General features: G+C 54.4%; 1 protein-coding gene across 2 annotated transcripts in view; it reads right to left on the reverse strand.

Annotated features, from left to right (window-relative positions):
- Positions 1-13,669, reverse strand: part of DGAT2 (diacylglycerol O-acyltransferase 2) — a 32,247-nt gene extending 18,578 nt beyond the window's left edge. Inside the window, exons 1-2 of one of the 2 annotated variants that reach the window (XM_019726449.2) lie at positions 13,400-13,540; positions 11,090-11,182 (exon numbers count right to left, since the gene is read on the reverse strand). In XM_019726449.2, coding sequence (XP_019582008.1) covers positions 11,090-11,120 — 31 coding nt within the window. In that variant the 5' untranslated portion in view covers positions 11,121-11,182; positions 13,400-13,540. Of the gene's footprint in view, positions 1-11,089; positions 11,183-13,399 lie in introns of both variants that reach the window. The other variant, XM_019726448.2, reaches the window with a different exon arrangement.
- Positions 13,670-17,926: the final 4,257 nt, after the last annotated feature.

A 17,926-nucleotide genomic window follows, 5' to 3' on the forward strand; every position in this document is an offset into this window, starting at 1 on the left:
CATTCTAGAGGTTTGGCACATAAATGCTCCTTTACCCCCTATATAAAAATCCTACCGTCACAGGCCCTTTCCACCGCCACATTCTCCTAACAACCCATCCTAGAGACTGAGGGCCCTCTGGGGTCATCTAGAATAGTCCAATTGGACCACCAGGGAGACTAAGGAGAGATGCACTGACTCGCACAGGGTTACCCAGGCAGTAGAGGCAAGGCTGGAACCCAGGATTCCTGCCCCTTACTCAGGGCACCTTCCTTTCCCCTACAGCAGGTGCCAAGTGCACATAGGACACAGCAGATCCAAGGGTGGGGTGCACTCAGGGCCCCTGTCCCGGGGAGAGGCCTGGGGACGTATACAGGGGAGGGAAGTGAGGCCCAAGCAGAGGCCTGAACCCCTCCCTGATCCAAGGGCTGGCTGCCAAGTCATCCCCCAACAGCTGGCTCTGCCACCTGAGCTATGCCAGCTGAAGTGAAGCAGGCGCCATGCAGCTAGGATAGGCTAAGGGGTAGGCAAGTCCCTGCTCTGGGTCTGGGGCCGGCTGGGTGCCCTGGCTGGAGCAAAGACAGAATGGACTCCAGCACTTTCCTACTCAAAGTGTGGTCTGGGAACTGTTTAGAAATGTAGGCTATGAGGCCCAGACTATAGCTACTGAATCAAAGCCTGCACCTTAACAAGATCCTCAGTCCCAAGTCTCAGGTAGGGCAAGTCTGGGGTGGAGGCAGGGGCGGAGGGAGAAGCTGGGGGCCTCCACCTTTTGCTGGGCAGAGAAGAAAAGGCAATGGAGAGAAAGGCATCAGACATTGTCTCAGTGGACCACTTCCTACTGCGAACCAGATCCCAAGGCCAACAGCTTGAGGAGTGCGTAAGAAAAGGGCCAGGGTCCAGCCCCTGCCTTTGGGTCAGGGCCAACCGCTGGTTGTACTCATTACCACCACGTGGAGCTCTCCTGCGTGGGGCTGGGCGCAGGAGGGCATACAGGAATTCCACACTGGTGACATGTCCCTCATTGAAAGACCTGGGTCTGCTCAGCTTCTTAGGGGTCTCTCCCAATTAGATAAGGACAGTGCAGGAACTGCAGGCCATGTCTCACCCTCACCCAGACAGGAAGAAGAGGGCCTGAGGGACTTGCACAAGCCCCAGGGCAAGTCAGCCAGAGCCAAGCTTTCCCCAGTTACCCAGTCTGTTCTCAACCAGCTTTGTCCTAATTACGGCCCAAAGCCAGCTCTACAACAAAGTGGGAAATGGAAGACTGCTGAAGAGTGACAGGTGTCCCTACGGGAGTCAGGGGCTACCTGGAGAGGGAGGAGCCACCCCTCTGCGTTCCTCAGGCCTGGGCCTGCGTGGCTGGCTCCTGGCCAGGAGATTCCAACTGCTGACCACGGAGCCCAACCCCAAGAGATGGCCTGTCCATCACACTGAACCCCGGCCCCAGTGGAAGCCCCTCTGGACCTAAGAAATAGCTAGTCATGGCTCCTCTGCCTAGAAAGGCCCTCTTTGCATTGCCTCCCTGAGGATCCCCTGACAATGGGATAAGGCACCTCATCTTTCAGTACCCAGATAGGGCAAGCCTTTGGTGAGAGGTTGTCTTTCCTTCTCTGGGATTATAAACGCTAAGGCCCATGCAAGCCTGAAACTGTCAGGGGCCATCGTACCACCTCTCCCCAAACCCCATGGAGAGAACCTTTCTGAAGATGAAGTCAAGAGAGGCCAGCGGAATGGAGAAACAGGGAGACACGGAGTCCTCCCTCCGGACTTCCTCAGCCCTCACCTTGTCCTACCTGCTGATTCCAAGCCCATTCTCCTATCACACCGGGAGCTGCCTGAGGATCCACCTGGGTCTGAGCCACACCTGGGTGCCCAGTGGCCTGCCAGGGCCTGACCCAGAGTGAACACTCAGGTTTGCTGAGCGAGAGAAAGAGCAGGTCTGCGCTAGCTGGTCCTCAGGCCCTTGGGCCCCTTCCCTGCAGGGCCGGCTGACAGGTGTGCTACCCTCGTGGCACAGGAAGCCCTGGGAACGCCACAGCACAGGTATTCTGACACCTCCCCAGGCCTGTGAATTTGGCATCCTCACTCCCATTGGGATGGTGACAAAAACAGCTCAGAGAAGTGACACGCCCAAGGTCACTCAGCCAGAGGGTGGCAGAGTTGGCTCAATTCAACCCCAACTGCCAGGCCTGCCTTCTGTCCCTATGCTGTAGATCCCCCAAGTTCCTTCTCTCTCCTCCCACAACAAAGTGGGAGAAGGCTGGGAGCGGATGGGGAAGATGAACGACCTGTTTTCCTTCAGAGGCGCAGGCCAGGCGCAGGCATCGTGTGCAGTGGGTTAAGTGGCAGCAGGCCTTAGGGCTCCAGTCCCAGCTCTGCCACCAACGCCTGTGTCCCTTGGCCAAGTCACTTCACCTCTCTGGGTTTCAGGTGCCCCGTCTATGAAACGGGGGTAGAGAGGATAAACGCTATGACCTCTTCAACTGCTGGGACTCTGGCCTCCACGCTCCTGGGGACACCATCTAGAGGCTTGCCACCTTGCAACAGCCCTGGTACAGATGCCCAGCAGATGGGAAGTGAGGGTTCAGTTGGGCACCCCCAGGCCACTGCCAGCCCTTATCACCCAGCTGTCAGCACCTCCTCTGCCTTGGCTATGGCTGGGAGGGGTCCAGCAGCAGCTGGTTGGATGCCAATGCTGCAATCGGATGCCACCACTGCCACCACCTGCACACCCAGCCTGTTTCCAAGTCCTGGGTGGGGCCAGCAGGAAGCCTCAGTACCGAGCCAAGCCCTAGCTCCAATCTGCTCCTTTGCCACCCTTCCCCCACCCTCCCTCAGCACACCACACTCTCTGCACCCGTCCCACTGCAGCCAGTATCTATTTACTTGGCCATCCTCTTGTGCCAGCGTCTCCCGGATGCCAGGGCTGGTACCTGATTCATCTGGGCCCAGAGCCCTGTGTACAGGGCCTGTGAGAGGAGGAGCTCACAGAGGTGTCCTACGTGCATGAGCAAACCCACAGGTCCCAGAGGCCGTTGGAGGCCCGGATGCTCACGTTAGACTGGGCTGCCTGACAGGAAGGCCCATCACTGAGGACCCCGGAGATGAGCTGGGGGCTGGGGCGTAGGAGTGAGCCACTCTCACCCTCCCTGAGCAGGAGTTTTCCCACCTGTGATGGTAACAGAACCGCTACCTACAGATATCTTTTTTTTTTTCATGGAGGGAGACAAGACAGGCTGTAGAGTGAGCTGACTAGTCCCATGGAAAAAAGTCCTCAACAGCCAATTCAAATAGCTGCTCCCGGACACCATTTATTTCACACAGCTCATTTGCTCCTAGATTTGGAGAGGGCAGAGGGAGCGGAGCCGCCAGAGAAGCCCAGAGCACTCTGACACTCAGAAAGGAGTCCCCTCCCCTTATGTCTATATGGGGCGTCTCTGTCCACAGCACTCCCCAGGAAGGTGGACAAGGCAAGGATGGGCAACCCCATTTCACAGAGCAGGAAACTGAGGCAAGGCGAATCCAAAAGAGGTTAAGTCACTTGCCTGCGGTCAGGGTGTAGGGGAACCAGGACTCGAGGCAGGTATTTGGGATCTGAGTCCCTCATTTCCATGATGCCACGCTGCGGAGGGCTAGTCCCCACTAACCAAGCCAGTCCACACCCAGTCTTCAGTGACACACCCCCAGCTAAGGGAGGGCTGCCTGCTCTGTCCCACTCTATGCCCCAAATCTAATGGGAACAGTCTCCTGCAGACGGTCTGTGCAAGGAATATGAACCCCCCCACCCATGCGTTCCCACCAGCTAAGCTCTTGCAAGGGCGACGCCAGAGCTGCCCACAGCACCGGGGCCAAACACCCCTCAGTCCCAGGCCCTGCTTGGGGGTGGGTGTGGGTGTCTCTGTGTCTGAGCACCTCCTTGCCCCACATCTGATAGCAGAGTGACCAGGGAGGTGTGCCCAGGGCTGATGAAACCAGGGCTTCTCACACACGCCTGATGAAGCAGGGTCTCACCTCACATCTCCATTATCTGAAAAAGGTCCCTGCACCAGCTCTGCCCCTGCATCGCTTTGAGACCTTGGGCATGTCACTTGGGCTCTCTCAGCTCCCGTTTTCTCAACTGTTAAATGAGGATAATCACCACCCCCCCACAGGTTTGTTGGGAAGACTAAATGAAGAAAATGCATTTGGTATTCGTTGGGTAATTAAGTGGTAGCTACTGTCATTGTTTCCACCATCAACAAGAGTGGGACGTGGTATTAATAAAGAGCAAACACCAAGTTGTGTGTGATGAGAAGAGGGAGCGGAATGAGGGTAGTCACCAGGGAGGCGCCAAGGAGGTCAGGAGGCCTTGGCAGGGCCCTGAAGACAAGTTCTGGGAGACAGAGGAGGAAAGCGGCTACTGCGGTTGGAGGCAACGGCTGGAACAGGCTCAGAGGGACTTGTAAAGAGGAGGCAGGCCCAGAGAGATGTTCTATGACCCAGGCAGGGGGGTTCACGTTTACCCCAAATGAAGCTGAGAACAGAGAAGCTGGAAAGGGCTACACTAGTCAAAAATGGCTTCCAGAGGATGTGGGTGGGGACAGAGAGAATACTTGCAGCATGGAGCCCTTAGCAGGTCGCAAGCCCTATACTGGCCGCTGGGGAAATAGCAGTGGACACAGCAGCTGAAGGTGCACCTGTTAGGGGCCTTAAACGCTGCTGAGGGAGAGAAAGCACGTACATGTGAAGGCATGATGCAGTGTCAGGCAGTGATGAGAGCTACGAGGAAAAGTCATTGTGGGGGTAATGAGCTACAGAGAGGCGCCTGCGGGGAAGAGGCCCTGAGCATGGCCAGCTTCCACAGGGAGGCTGCAGCACACGGGACATGCCTCTGGACGGCCCACACTGCGTCTTCCACCCACCTTCGCTACTGGCATCTGGGGAGGCAGAGTACCAGCCTCAGGAAGCTACAGAGGACGGGAAGCTGGGAGTCAAGAGAATCTGACCCCTAACTCGCAGGAAGCCTAGCCTTGGTGAGTCACCTCCTGTACAAGCCTCAGTTTCCTCATCTGTACAGTGGAGCTAATACCTACCTCGCCAGACTGTTGTGAGACTTAAATGAGATAATGTATAGACAAGAGCTTCATAAAAAGTTAAGCCCTGCATAAATGCTGGATAATTATCAAGTGAGCCTCAGTGTCCTCTCCTGTCTAATGGGTATAACAACCTCTGCCCTGCCCTGGAGCAAAAGTGTTGGCACCAGCAGACTTGGGATTCAAACCCTGGCTCTGACCTCTTCCCTGCAATGAGGTCCTGTCTAAAACTCAGTGTCCTCCTTAGTTATGCTCCAGGACTGTTGTGAGGAACCCAAACAACTTATGGAAAAGGAACAATGTCTGGCACGTCTGTTAGAGAGCTCGACAGAGGCCAACAAGATTACAGGGAAGTGAACAGCCTCCAGGGGCTCTGTGAGTGGGGAAGTCATTCTGTTCAGATCCCCAGCCCCAAGGACGCCCTTGGGGCCCACCTATGACCTTGGGCAAGTCCCTGAGCCTCTCTCAGCTTGTTCTCTCATCTGTTAAATAAGCTCTGCCCTGGGCGGCAAACTGCCAAGTGGACAATGAGGAAATCGCCCCAAGCTACTCCACAGGGCTGGCTGCAAGTCCGCAGCGAGGCAGAGGAAGGACATACTGATCCCCAGCGGACCCTTCCAGCCCCAGGGAAGTCCAGGAAGCTAGGACCAGTGCCACAGAGATGCCACCTCTTCAGGGCCAGAGGCAAGCTCTCTTCCAGGCCCCCCCAGGTAGATTTCAGCAGGAGTCCACACCTATGATGAAGGGGCCGATCGTGGCTCTGGACGGCCATGCCCATTATTTTAAAGTCCGAGTCTAGGGCTGTGCTCCTGCAAGCCCTGCACGTGAAGCTAGCCCCACTCTGCACTGCCCATGTGCAGCCAGATACTCCTTCCCTCCAGGAAGTCTCCCCACCTTCTTGGCCCTGCCTGCAGTCCCCCAAGGTAGACTCCTGTCACCTGCCAAGTCCAGTCTGGCCAGTGGTTCAACACCAGACACGCACTGAGCGCTGGCCCTTTGGACCTTCCTTACCCTTTCAGGCTGACCCTTCCTGGTGGAAGCCTCACTCCCCACACCCCACATGCCCGCACCTCACCCCTCTACTCAGCCTTTCTCATTATGGGAAAGAGTGTGCATTTGTTTGCAGGGACCGTGTTTTGTTCCTCTGGGAGCCTGTGCCCAGCAAGGGGTCAGGCAGAGCTCGCTCAATGTTTGCTGAATGACTGGACGCTTGAGGGGACGGACCGAGGTGAACAAACAGGGCCTGGACAAGAAGAGACAAGCCCAGTCCACAGCTGACTGACCTGGGCCATGACAGAGGGTCACATGGAGCTTCCTGGGGAATCAGGAGGGAAAGGCCTCCTTTCTGCTGGAGGGGTAAAGGCAGGGGCAACAGGGGAAGGCTCAAGAGGGCGGGAGACGACGGTGGAGCCCAAACATTCACAATCATTCAACAAGTGCTTTCTAAGGACCCTTTATATGCCAGGAGCTGCACCAGGGTGGGAGCGGCCAGACCCTGCCTCTCTGCTTCTTGGGCACCACTGGACGCTGAGCTTTCCCGGGACCACCCACCCCAGCTATAACAGCCCCAGGACACAGGGCTGTGAATACTCAGGCAGAGAGTAAGACGGGGTCAGGGAATTCAGAGGCGGCCCCCAACCCAGCCTGCAGGATGTTCTCGGGGTGCCTTCCTCGAGGAAGTAAGGGGTCAGATGAGATGTAAAGGATGAGTAAGAGTTTGCAGGCTGACGGGAGGGAGGTACGGGGCCAGGACCCCAGATACTGGAGTCCTGCAAATGGCACTTGCAAAGGCCAGGCAGGGAGAGAGCATAAGTCTGAGGAAGGAACTGTCATAACTCAGCCAGGCCGGAGCAAAGAGATTGTGAGTGTGAGTCTCGGTGAGAAAGTGGAAAGGTTCCCATGACAGATTGGGAACCCCTGGACTCACCCCTGAAGGCCAGGAAGATGGCTACCCACTTCTCTCCTTCCCTCCACCGACTGCAGATGGTGCCTAATTGCTCCAAGGCAACTGGCCAGCCACTTACCTGGTCCCAACACACTGGTGAGTTCTTTTCTGGAAAGATTAATAATCCCCACTTGAAGGGTTCTGTTTTGCAAATTACGGGTCCTTAAAGCAGGGCCAGCTGGGACATCTGGCCCCAGGAGGAAGCTAAGCCACCGGGAAGCCAACACAGGGGTGGCAGGTACGCTGGGAAGCTCCTGGCATGGCCATCAGGACAAGCCGATGCCTGCTTGTTGGTCCCGGGGCCTCCTGCAGAGGATTGAGGCTTCCTAAGTAGCCACAGACATGCTGGGACCCCAGGCCTCCTCCAGTTTTCTCCAGGTCTCAGTCTCCCCACTGACACTAAATTAGGGGTTTGGGTTAGGTCAGCTGAAGTCTGAGGCGCTGACAACCTGGGCCTCTGTGCTCTGCGAGTGCCTACTACTGAGTTTCTATCCACAAAGATCCCCCTAAAGGGACTACAAGCCCCTCCTTGGGCTACTCCAGAGACCTGGATTTTCAAGTACGTGGTTTTCATGGAGTAGGGAGAGTCTTGGAAGGTGAGGTCAAGGAAGTGGGGCTCTGACACTGGAACTGCGACCACGACCACGAAGGTGATTGCTGAGAACGCCCGAGGCCTGTTTTCCCCACACCCACCTTCTGACACATTAAAAATATAGCTACAGAAGTGGGAGGGGTTGCCATGGCAACACCACCAGCTTGTGGGTGTCACCAAGGAGTCCTCAAAATAGTCCCCTATCACACGGCATGAGCAAGGGCTGGGAGTTAGGTTCTTCTGTGACGCTTACCTGGGCCCCAAGCACGACGTGAGCCCATTTTCACGAGGGCAAGAATGAGGAGGAGGCTGACCCCCAGGGTCCCCCACCCCAGCGATTAGGGGCAGGATTCGAATCCCATTCCTGCAGCAGAGCTGAAATGAACCCGAAGGGGCCATCTCATCCAACGCCCCTCACGGTACAGAGGAGGTCCAGGTTCCAAAAGGGCAGGGTCTTGCCCAAGGTCACACAGGAAGTAGATGCAGAGTGAGGCTCCCGGCCCTGTGCTCAGGGCTGATAAATCTGCTCTAATAATGAAATAAATTCACGTTTCCTGCTTCTTTGATTAGCCTAAAGGGTTTGTGCGTTCAGCTTCCTTGGGTCTGCAGCATACCCTAGGCAAATTACTCTGATGCTGCATTTGCCCATTTTATAGATGAGGAGATTGCGAGTCAGGAAGGGGTCGTGGCTTGCTGAGGCTGCACAGCAGTTCAGTGGCAGAGCAGGGGCTGGACAGACCCCAGGCCCGCCTCCTCACCCCAGGCCCTCAAATCTGCCAGCAGCAGCTCCTTACCAGGAGACCCCACAAGTGGTGGAAGCCGAGAAACTGAGTGCACCAGGCTCCTTTACCAGGCGCTCTCAAATCGTCCCCTCTAAGATGGGTGTAGGTGAGCCCCTCCAGGCCTGGATACAACAGCCTTTGTCTCCCTTATCTCTGCCTCTCGGCATAGCAGGACCTCCGCCCAGTTTGTTGACATGGAGACCCTGCAGTCAGACTGGCCCCCCCACCCAAATCTCAAGCCACTGTTTATGCTGTTCCCTGTACCTGAGTGTCCTTGCCCGCCTTGCTAATGCCTACTCATCTTTCAGTATGAGACTGACTGTCACCTCTGCCAGGAAGCCTCCCCTAATCCAGGGGATTCGGCTTCCCCACCATCACCTCCAGCCCTCCAGTTCCCCTCTTCCTGCCCTGTCACTGCGTGGAGCACTGGGCCCCGTCATCTTGTATCTACACCTCCCCCCTCCACCATCTCACTTCCTCAAAGGCAGGGACCAGGGCTGACACACAGCAGGTGCTCCATCAATAAGCCAAAGGAAGCTTACTGGGTGCCCCAGAGCAGGGCCTGCCACTCTCCATAGAACTGGGGGCCTGTTGCACGTGTCGCACAGGATAAATGACACGGGCTAATTCAAGCGTCACAAGTTGGTTTACAATGCACTTTCCAGTCACATTCACTCAAACTTTCACATCCTTGAGAGTTTGAGATTTCTGATCCTATTTTCCATATAGAAGGAGTGGCATCCCCAGATGAGAAGTGAGCCACCAGCCGTGTCCCAGAGGGAAGCCGGGGATGGAATTCTGCCTCTCTGTTTTCTAAGCACTGGAAGCAACAAGGGGACCATGGTGAGCCTGGCCCCACCCACTTGGCACTCAGCCCTGGGGCCAGCTCCTCCAGAGTTTGTGGGTGTCTCCAGGGCATGGAACAGCTGCAGCCGCGGCACCCAGCAGAGGCAGGCACAGAGGAAGCCTGAGGAAGGCCTGAGGAATTATACTGAGGCTAAAAGCAGGGCTTCCTGCCAAGAGGAACAGGGCAGTTCTCAGGAGGGTTGAGGGCCCATTAATGATTCATTCATTCAACAAGATATTTACTGAGCACCTACTACATGCCAGGCACTGTGCTAGATGCCAGGGACACAACACTGAGAAAAACAGACAAGGTCCTTGTTCCCAAGGCGCTGATATTCTTATCCAGGACACAATTGCCTAAACTGAGAAGTACACATATTTTAGGTAATGCTGGGGCTATAAAAAAAAATTAAACAAGATGTGGCGACTAGGGGGCAGATCTCTGGGTGATGTGGTCAGAAAAGGCTATGGGAGGAGACTGAGTGATCAGAAGCCAGCCATGCAAAGATCTGGGCAGAAGACGGGCAGTACACGCAGAGGCCCCGAGATAGGACTGAACTGGTGGGAATGCTGCAGGAAGAGGAAAACCACTGGCAGTTTGGGGTAAAATATGGTAGGAGATGAAGTCATGAGGTGGTGGGCGCTGCTCGCACAGGGCTTCCTGGCCATAAGGAGGAGTTGGCAAGGTTTGAAGTACGATGAGGGGCAACTGGCATTTCACCTGGCATCAAAGCTCTGGGGATTTATGGTGTCTCTATCCATCAAGGCAAGCTGGCGTGCAGCGGGGGAGGGAGTTCCCTCAAAAAGCTTGGGAGGGGTGATCTGCCACCCCCATCACGGAGACTGGAAGCGGCTGAGCACCTACAATGGCCAGAGTCCTGCGCCCAGACCGTCGCCGCCTCACCACACGTCTCTCTTGGTTTAAGAAAGCAAGTCACAGACTGGGCGGTGGATCTGGGTTCTAACCTTGGCTTTGATAACTCGGGACCAGTGCCTTCTCTCTGGGGCCCTCAGTGTCCCAGCTGTAACATGAGGGCTGGGCCAGATCCAGCATTGACAGACAGCTACGATTTTATGACTCAAGCACTGCTGCTGAATTTGGGGGTGGGAGGATGGGGGTGGGGCAGGATTTCCACACTGGCCAATGACTCACCCCGTCTGCTAACCAAACACGACTCGTGGCCCTCCTTTCCCAGCTCAGAAGAGCCCTCAGGAGCACCAATAACCCCAAAGTGGCCTCTGTGCACCTGGGGAAGTGGTACAGCGGAGAGGGAATGCTACAAAGAACTGGGGAGAGGGGAACATGAGCGTGATCCTATAATTTAGGACTGGGTTAGGTAGCCGTCAACCCTCAGTTCCCGAGTTATCCCCCCACAATCCAGCCTCTTAGTTTCACCCCCTACCAACTACCTGCTTGCATATCCCCAGTGATGGGGAGCTCCACCCCCACCCATGACGCGCCTGCTGCAGTCCTCAACAGCTGTTAGAATGCTTCCACGACACCAAAACCTGCCAGCCATCATCCCACTCCTGTTCCTGGCCTGGCTCTTTGGAACGACACAAAACAAATCAGCTCAGAATTTTACTGGGGCTGCCACCATCTCATGCTGAGTTGTGCTGAACCCCAGGAATATATGCAGGTGTCAGAGGACTCTGACCTAAAGAGCCTCCCATCCAGGGGCAAAGGCAGGGATGCAAATGTGACGAAGTCTGCAGCCTCCACCCTGGCACAGGATAGTCCTTCCGAGGTTAGAAAATACCAGCAGAGACTTCCGCCTCCCAACAGACACCCACCTACCCACGCTCCCACAGCTGGTCTTTTCTTTTGGTCAAGAAACCAGACACCAAGGTATCTGTTTCAATCTCTTACCCATCACAGGACTTCCTTTCACAGAATCCATGGTCTCTCCTTGAATATCGCCACTAACAGGGTGTTCACCACCTCACAACAGTGGAACCTTATCTGCAGAGGCAAACCAGGCCATTGGGGAGTGTCCGCAAAGACCAAGGATGTAGAAAGCAGGTGTAATGAAGATGCCTCGATAACACAAAATTTGCTTTGGCACCCTCCCCTACCTCACCCAGTCTTTCACCAAAGTAGATCCCAGAGAGTTAAAGTGATTGGTTTGGTTTCATAACAGCCCTTGCTACATCCCGTGATGGCATTCCTCACAGCCAATTAAAAAAAAAAAAAAGTGTTCCCCCCTGAAACTAACTATATTGTATGTTAGCTATATTTTTAATAAAAGATAATTTTTTTAATGTTTTCAAGATCTTATAACAACATGGAGAAATGCTCCTGATGATATTAAGTGACTTGCTCAAAATTATTCACTAGAAGTCCTCCTGAATAACAAACTCTAGGTCAAAAACGTGCAAGTCAGGACCACTGGTTCCTGGAAGACACAGTTCCCAGCTGGGGACAGCAGGGGCGACGGAAAGGGATCTCAAGGAAGGACTAGCACAGAGAGCATCCCTGGCCCACCCCCTGGAGACAAAAGCATTTTTAAAAGCATGAACATGGGTAAGTCCCTTTCTTCCCCGGTTATGGGCATCAAAGGGCACAGTGAATGGACCAGCACTCTTAAACGAGAGAAAGGACTGTCAGAGGCTATTGGGCAGGGTTCATGGGCAGCCAAGGCTGTTTGCCCCCCAAGATGATGCCAGTAATTCAGTACCTCTCCAAGGACAACAAGCAGCACCCAGACCAAAAGGGGCAGTCACAGCGACTGTCAGATAGTCAAACAGGGAGTACCACCAGTACCCAGGACGTGGTTAAACTGTGATACAGCTCCAGGGTGGGTTACCTTGTAGCCACGAGAATATTATCAGTGATTCTGAGTAACAGAAGAAAAGACTCATGATGGAACATCAAGAGGGAGAAAACAGGATTCAGAACTATATCTACAGCATGCCCTCAATTTTATCTATATAACGTGTATAAATGATAAAGAACATACTAGAATGGCAATAGGAAGCTATCTTTGGATAGTCGATACCAGCAATTTTTATTTTCATCCTGTTTTTCTATATTTTTCAAAATTCCAGTAATTAGTATGCTTTATTTTTATAATGAAAGTGGGTAGAGTAGGCGATTGTTAGTTACTAAATAAAAACCCTAAGTAGGACAGGTTCAGCAAGCAGAATAAAGACTTAGGGGGAGGGAGGATTCAAGCAAGACACATTCAGTCCAGCAGTTGTGATAACTTCCCAGGGTCTCCCAGGTTTGTATTTAATCCCACGGCCAAGGCATCTGTTTAAGAAAACCTTGGGCAGTTCACGCCTTCTACAGCCTCAGTTTCTTCAACTACAGGTGGGAGGTATGAGAGGTGGAAGGGGTGCTCTTCCTCACGTGGAAAAAGCTCCCAGTGAGTCACTGAAGGGCTCAGTTCCACACTGGTGAACCAGGGGCATGGGCCACACTGGAGGGCACCCAGGGTCCTCTGCTCACCTTCTAAGTGTGCCAGGCTCACAGTTGCTGCTGAGTGGGCCCCAGAGCCTGGGCTGGAGGATGGGCGTCGGGTAGAGGGCAGTGTTGGCACACCTGTCCCAGCCAGACATGTTCTCTGCATGGTGGCTGTTTCAGGGGATTGCAAAACCCTTGCCACTCTGCCCCATCCAGTCTCTCCCGCCTTAGTCTGCCTGGTGAGGAGAGAGGGGAGGGAACTGCCAGTGGCCACCAACCAGGCTGGAGGCTGGAGAGGAGTTGTCAAATACCACCCCTATCTCACAGGTGATTAAAACAAGCTGGGGGAAGGGAAGTGAGGTAACAGAGGTTGCAAACACTGATGAGTGTCAGAGAATGAACCCCGACTTGACTATCATGCCGGGCTGCCTGGGATCAGACAAGGCAACCATTCTTCTTCCCAGACACCAACGATCTATGGGGAGCGGGGATGGCAAGCTTTCAAAGACGAAAAGGGGTTGGGACCTCAACCCACACCGTGGCCAGTCCTCCAGCAACGTACCCTCATTATAAGAACACGCTTCTGCTTGCCTCAGTCCTTCATCACAGCCTGTCCTGAAAACCTTGCCGCTTTATAACCCCAGGAAGAAAATCCGCAAGGCCCTGCATACCCCTCATCTTCCAGACCCTCACCCCGTCGCCCAGACCCCTCACGTGACGGCACAGATCCTCCATTAAAGCTCTCACGCCGGGCAGCCTGTGCTCGATGCTCACCTCGCAGGACTCCGGAGTAAGCGGCTATGAAGGTCTTCATGCTGACGCTGGTGCAGGTCACGGCACTGCGGGAAGCCACCTTACCCCCGCGCCCCTGGCCCATACCACGGCCGCCGGGGCCAGGGCTTCGCGCTGAGCACGGGAGCCCGGGGACGGCGCGGACGCCGGCGCGGCTACAGCACAAGCTGCTGAGGGCCGGCTGACGGCCCGTCGCGGCCGAAGAGACACCAGGAAGGGAAGACCTGGTTGCGGCCAATGCGCTCGCTGTTTGGAGCGCGGCACTTTATAACCTCACAGGGGGCGGGGCCCGACGCGGGCGGAGGCGGGACCACGGTTCCAACCCGAGGTTCTCCCCACTTGGACCGGGGGAGGGCGCTGGGGCTTGGCTCCGCCGGGGGCGGGGAGGGGTGCCGCTCTGTGCGGGTGAGGTAGCAGGCGAGAGAGGCGTGGAGGTCGAGTCCCCATTGCAAGAGGCGCACCTGGTTATTCCTGCTGCTCCCTCTGTCCGCCCCTCTGCCTCTCCCCTGCGGAGAGTGGTACAGTCCGGCTGTTAAACGTGGGCCAGGAAACCGAGCACGTGCAGGGCACGCATGGGGCGTGGGGACGAGGGGGGGCCGGGAGTGCTGTGCGTTAATTCTTTTGGCAAGGCCCTTCCTTGGCTGCAGATGCTGTGGTTCCGCCTCTGGTCAGCCAGAACTAGTTAGGTTAGGGCTGGGCTCCTAAACCATACAAGCTGCCTCTACCTTTCCATCTGTTTAAGAAACACCACAGAGCATCTATCTAGACACTGATGAGTGTTGGGGATCCAGCCTAATCAACCCAGGCCCTGCTCTTGGGATGCTGACATTGGTGGTGGTGGTGGTGGTGGTGGTGTGGGGGGCGGTATTGGCTGAAGACAGCCACACACACATTCTGGTAGCAATGCTGGGACAAGAGAGAAGGCCCTGCCTAGGGCTGCGGGCAGGGTGCATTTCCCAGAGTAGTTAGCGCACAGCAGCTTTGGAATGACACCTGGAGTCCAATTCTGGCCCTGCCTTTCTTGAACGTCAGTTTCCATATCTGTGCAATGGGAATAATAATCACTTTGTCAGGTGCTTTGAGAACTATATGAGGTTATATATATATATATATATATATATATATATATATATATATATGGTTTTATATATATATATATATATATATATATATATGGCATACTTGCCAGGCACATAGAAAGTGTTCCAAAACTATTTTTCATTGCACACTGATGAGTAGTTTTGTAGATGGAAGGTTTGGAGGCAAGGCAGAAGAACAGGCATAAAGTCTTAGAAAAGCCAGCATGTTTGGGGTAGGGCTAGGGCACCTGGAGTGGCTGGAGCTCAGGCAGCTGTGGGAAAGAAGGCTGGGGCTTGATCTCATGAAGGTCGTTGAGTGCCACTCTTGGGACATTGGGGTGGGAGTGGAGGTTTTGGAATGGCTTTGAGTAGGGAAATGACAGTGGTCAGAGTCGTTTTTAGATTCCTTCAACCATAATGGGGACTGGATGGGAGAGGCTGGAGGCCAGGAGGGCAGTGAGGAGCTGCAGGGGGCTCCCCAGTGAAAGGGGATGAACCCTGAGCTAAGGCAGTGGTGGAGGGAGTGGAGGAAAAGGCCTGGCCTAGGGAAAGGTGTAGGAGGAGGTGAGATCTACTGGACTGTGGTGGAATGACTTATTGGATGTGGAGGGTGAGGGAAGGGGTGGGGCCAACAAGCATGTCAGTGGAAAGACAGATTTTGGGGGGGGCACAGTTTAAGCAAGCTGGTTGTGGGGTCAAAGCATAAGAGAAGAGGGAGTCTCTGTTGTTGAGGTCTTTACCATTGTGTGTGTGTGGGGGGGAGGGGGGAGCATGACAGAAGTCATCGTGCCAAGGCAGCATGTGACAAATGCCACTGATGGCACCTAGAAACACTTCTATGTCTTCAGCCTTCTCAAGGCTGTAGGAGTAAACCTCACTGAGAAAATGTCACTGAGTCCTGAGGCATGAATTGACCAAGAGTAGAAGGAAAAGCATTCAAGGTAGACCATGTGGTGAGGCTCTGAGGCTCAAAAGAGCTTGGTGTCTTTAAGAAAATTGAGGGAAAACTGAGGGAAGGCTAGTGGCAGGTTTGTGGGGAGCATAGGGGCTGGCATGTGCAAAGCCTGGAAGTTAGAAACAGGTGTGATGTATTTCCGGATAAAGCCGAGTGCACCCAGGTAGGTGCTGAAGGTACCACTGGATTCTTGTATCCTCTCCACAGAGGTGTTTTTGGGTCCTCTTGGAGGCAAGACTCCTGATGGCCAGGAAGGACTCCAGGTCAGTGTGTGGTTGTGCCTACTCCAGAAAGGTCTCCTGTGGAGGAGGCCTTTGGCTGGAACCCATGGCCCATCCACTCACCTCATAGTGTGATCTGAGAGGCAGAGCTTGGGCTGGGAGGCAGAAGACTTGGATTCTGGCCTTTCTTCTACCACTGATTTGCCAAGTGTCCTTGGACAAGTCACGAACCCAGTCTAGATTTCAGTTTCTGACTCATGAAACAGAAATGACAGTTCCCATCTGGCCGACTTTATTTGAGTATTTGAGGATTGAATAAAATCACAACATGTAGATGGGTGTTACCAGTGTGTTACGAAAAGTAAGATACTGTTATCCTAAGTGCCAAGACTTTGGGTCTCCAAGGCCTCTTTGAAACATTAGATCCTAAGTTCATCTACTTCAGCAGCTTTTTCCTGTGTACCTTCTTGGGCCTGGCTCTCATTGGGACATAGAGGATTATCAGACAAAGGGTTATCTTGCCTTCGAGGAGGCACAACCGAGAGATGGTGTCCCAAAGTCAGTGGTTGCAGCCAGACAGCCACGCTGCAGTGTAGGGGAATGTGGGAGGCTGTGCTCAGTTCCTCCTGTGCTGTCACACTGTCTGTCTGCTGTGTCTGCCTCTCTGCTAGGTCCGTCTGCTGTGTCTGTGTCTGCCTCTGCCTCTCTGCTAGGCCAGGACCTTCCCAAGGGCAGGAGCTTCATCACTCTGTGTCTGATGACTGAGTACAATTAGAGTCTTGGACAATGTGCTATGGGAGCACCAAGGAACGACGGTAAATTGGGGAGGTTGAGAGGAGATGACATTGCCTCTGGACCTGAGATGATGGGTATGATTCTGCCAGGCAGGGAGGAAGGAGAAGGGTGTTTAGGCAGAAGCCTGGAAATGGGAACCATGAACAGCCTGATGGGGCTAGAAGAGGGACACAGGTAGGGGAGGAGTAGGACGTGGCTGGAGAGATCGACAGGGACCAGACCTGAAGGATCTTTAATCCAACCAAGAAGCTTAGGCTTCATCCTGTGGGGGGTCGAACCTAAGGAGGGGGATGAGCAGAAGCGTGCTTTGATTAAACTGGAAGGTTAGAAAGATCAAGTGGGTTGGCCGTGTCGAGGGGTGTGGGGCTTGGGGAACGGGGCAATAAAACCTGTCCTGATTTGGGCTTCTCACACACACAGGTGGGAACACCCACCAAAGGATGCAGAGGGCTGAGAGGGGCCATCACTTGCTTCTGAGCCACCTCACAGAGTGACAGCTCCCTCCTGCTGGCCCCCAGCTGCCAAGCCTATGGCTACTGCTGGAGCAGTTTGGTCCAGATTGGCTTTGGATGGAAAACCAGAGCTAGAATTAGAGTAGGAAGTGTCTTTCTGTGTCCAGGACTGTTCTCTCCTGCGTGAGGTAAGCACGGGGGCTCACGCCAGGCACTGACTTCTCCTGGCCCCGCCGCCCCACACATCCTGCCATCCCTACATTCCTGTCTATAACGGCCTGCTCTGCTCCTGCCGGTGTATAAGCAGGACAGCTCCGGGATCTGGGTCACCTTTCCTTCATCATCTCCCAACCCAGCCCACAGGTCCTTTGGCCAAACCACCAATAGAGAGGTCAAGTCAAGCTGTCAAGCAGGGCTTAACCCTGGGGAAGGTGGGGCTTCACCAAGGGTGGCACGTTCCCCACTTCCGTCACCAGTGTTATGCTGACATTAGGAATCATGGGTGCAGCTTTGTAGTTTGTGAGGGGTTGGACACTTGCCCCCCTGAGACTCCTTGCGGTGATGGCAGCTTTAGCCCCTCCATTTCACAGATGAAGAGGGTAAGGGGCCGGTCTGAAAGGCAGAGGGGACACCTGCCCTAAGACACGCACGGGGCGAAAGGCAGAAACAAACAAGTCTTTCTGAGCTGCAAGTCCGTGGCTTTCTCTGCCTCAAGACTAGAGAGAGGGACCACCCCACACAGTGGAACTACTTGACAAAAGTAAATTCCTATTCATTACCTCCTTTAAACTTCCCTCATAGTCCTGTGAGGTGATTCCCATTTTGCAGTTTGGAAAACTAAAGCTCAGGGAATCAAAGAGCTTGCCAGGTATCAGTGTTGGCACTGGGATTTGAGGCAGTTCTCATGTCCTGAGGCTACGGCTAGTCTGGGCCAAACTCATTCCCAGTGTTCAGCTCACTTGGAGGGTGGGAGGGCGGGAGTTATGGCAAGGGGGAGAGCCGGGCAT

This window comes from Rhinolophus sinicus, linkage group LG06 (assembly GCF_036562045.2).
Source record: "Rhinolophus sinicus isolate RSC01 linkage group LG06, ASM3656204v1, whole genome shotgun sequence".
NCBI lineage: Eukaryota > Metazoa > Chordata > Mammalia > Chiroptera > Rhinolophidae > Rhinolophus > Rhinolophus sinicus.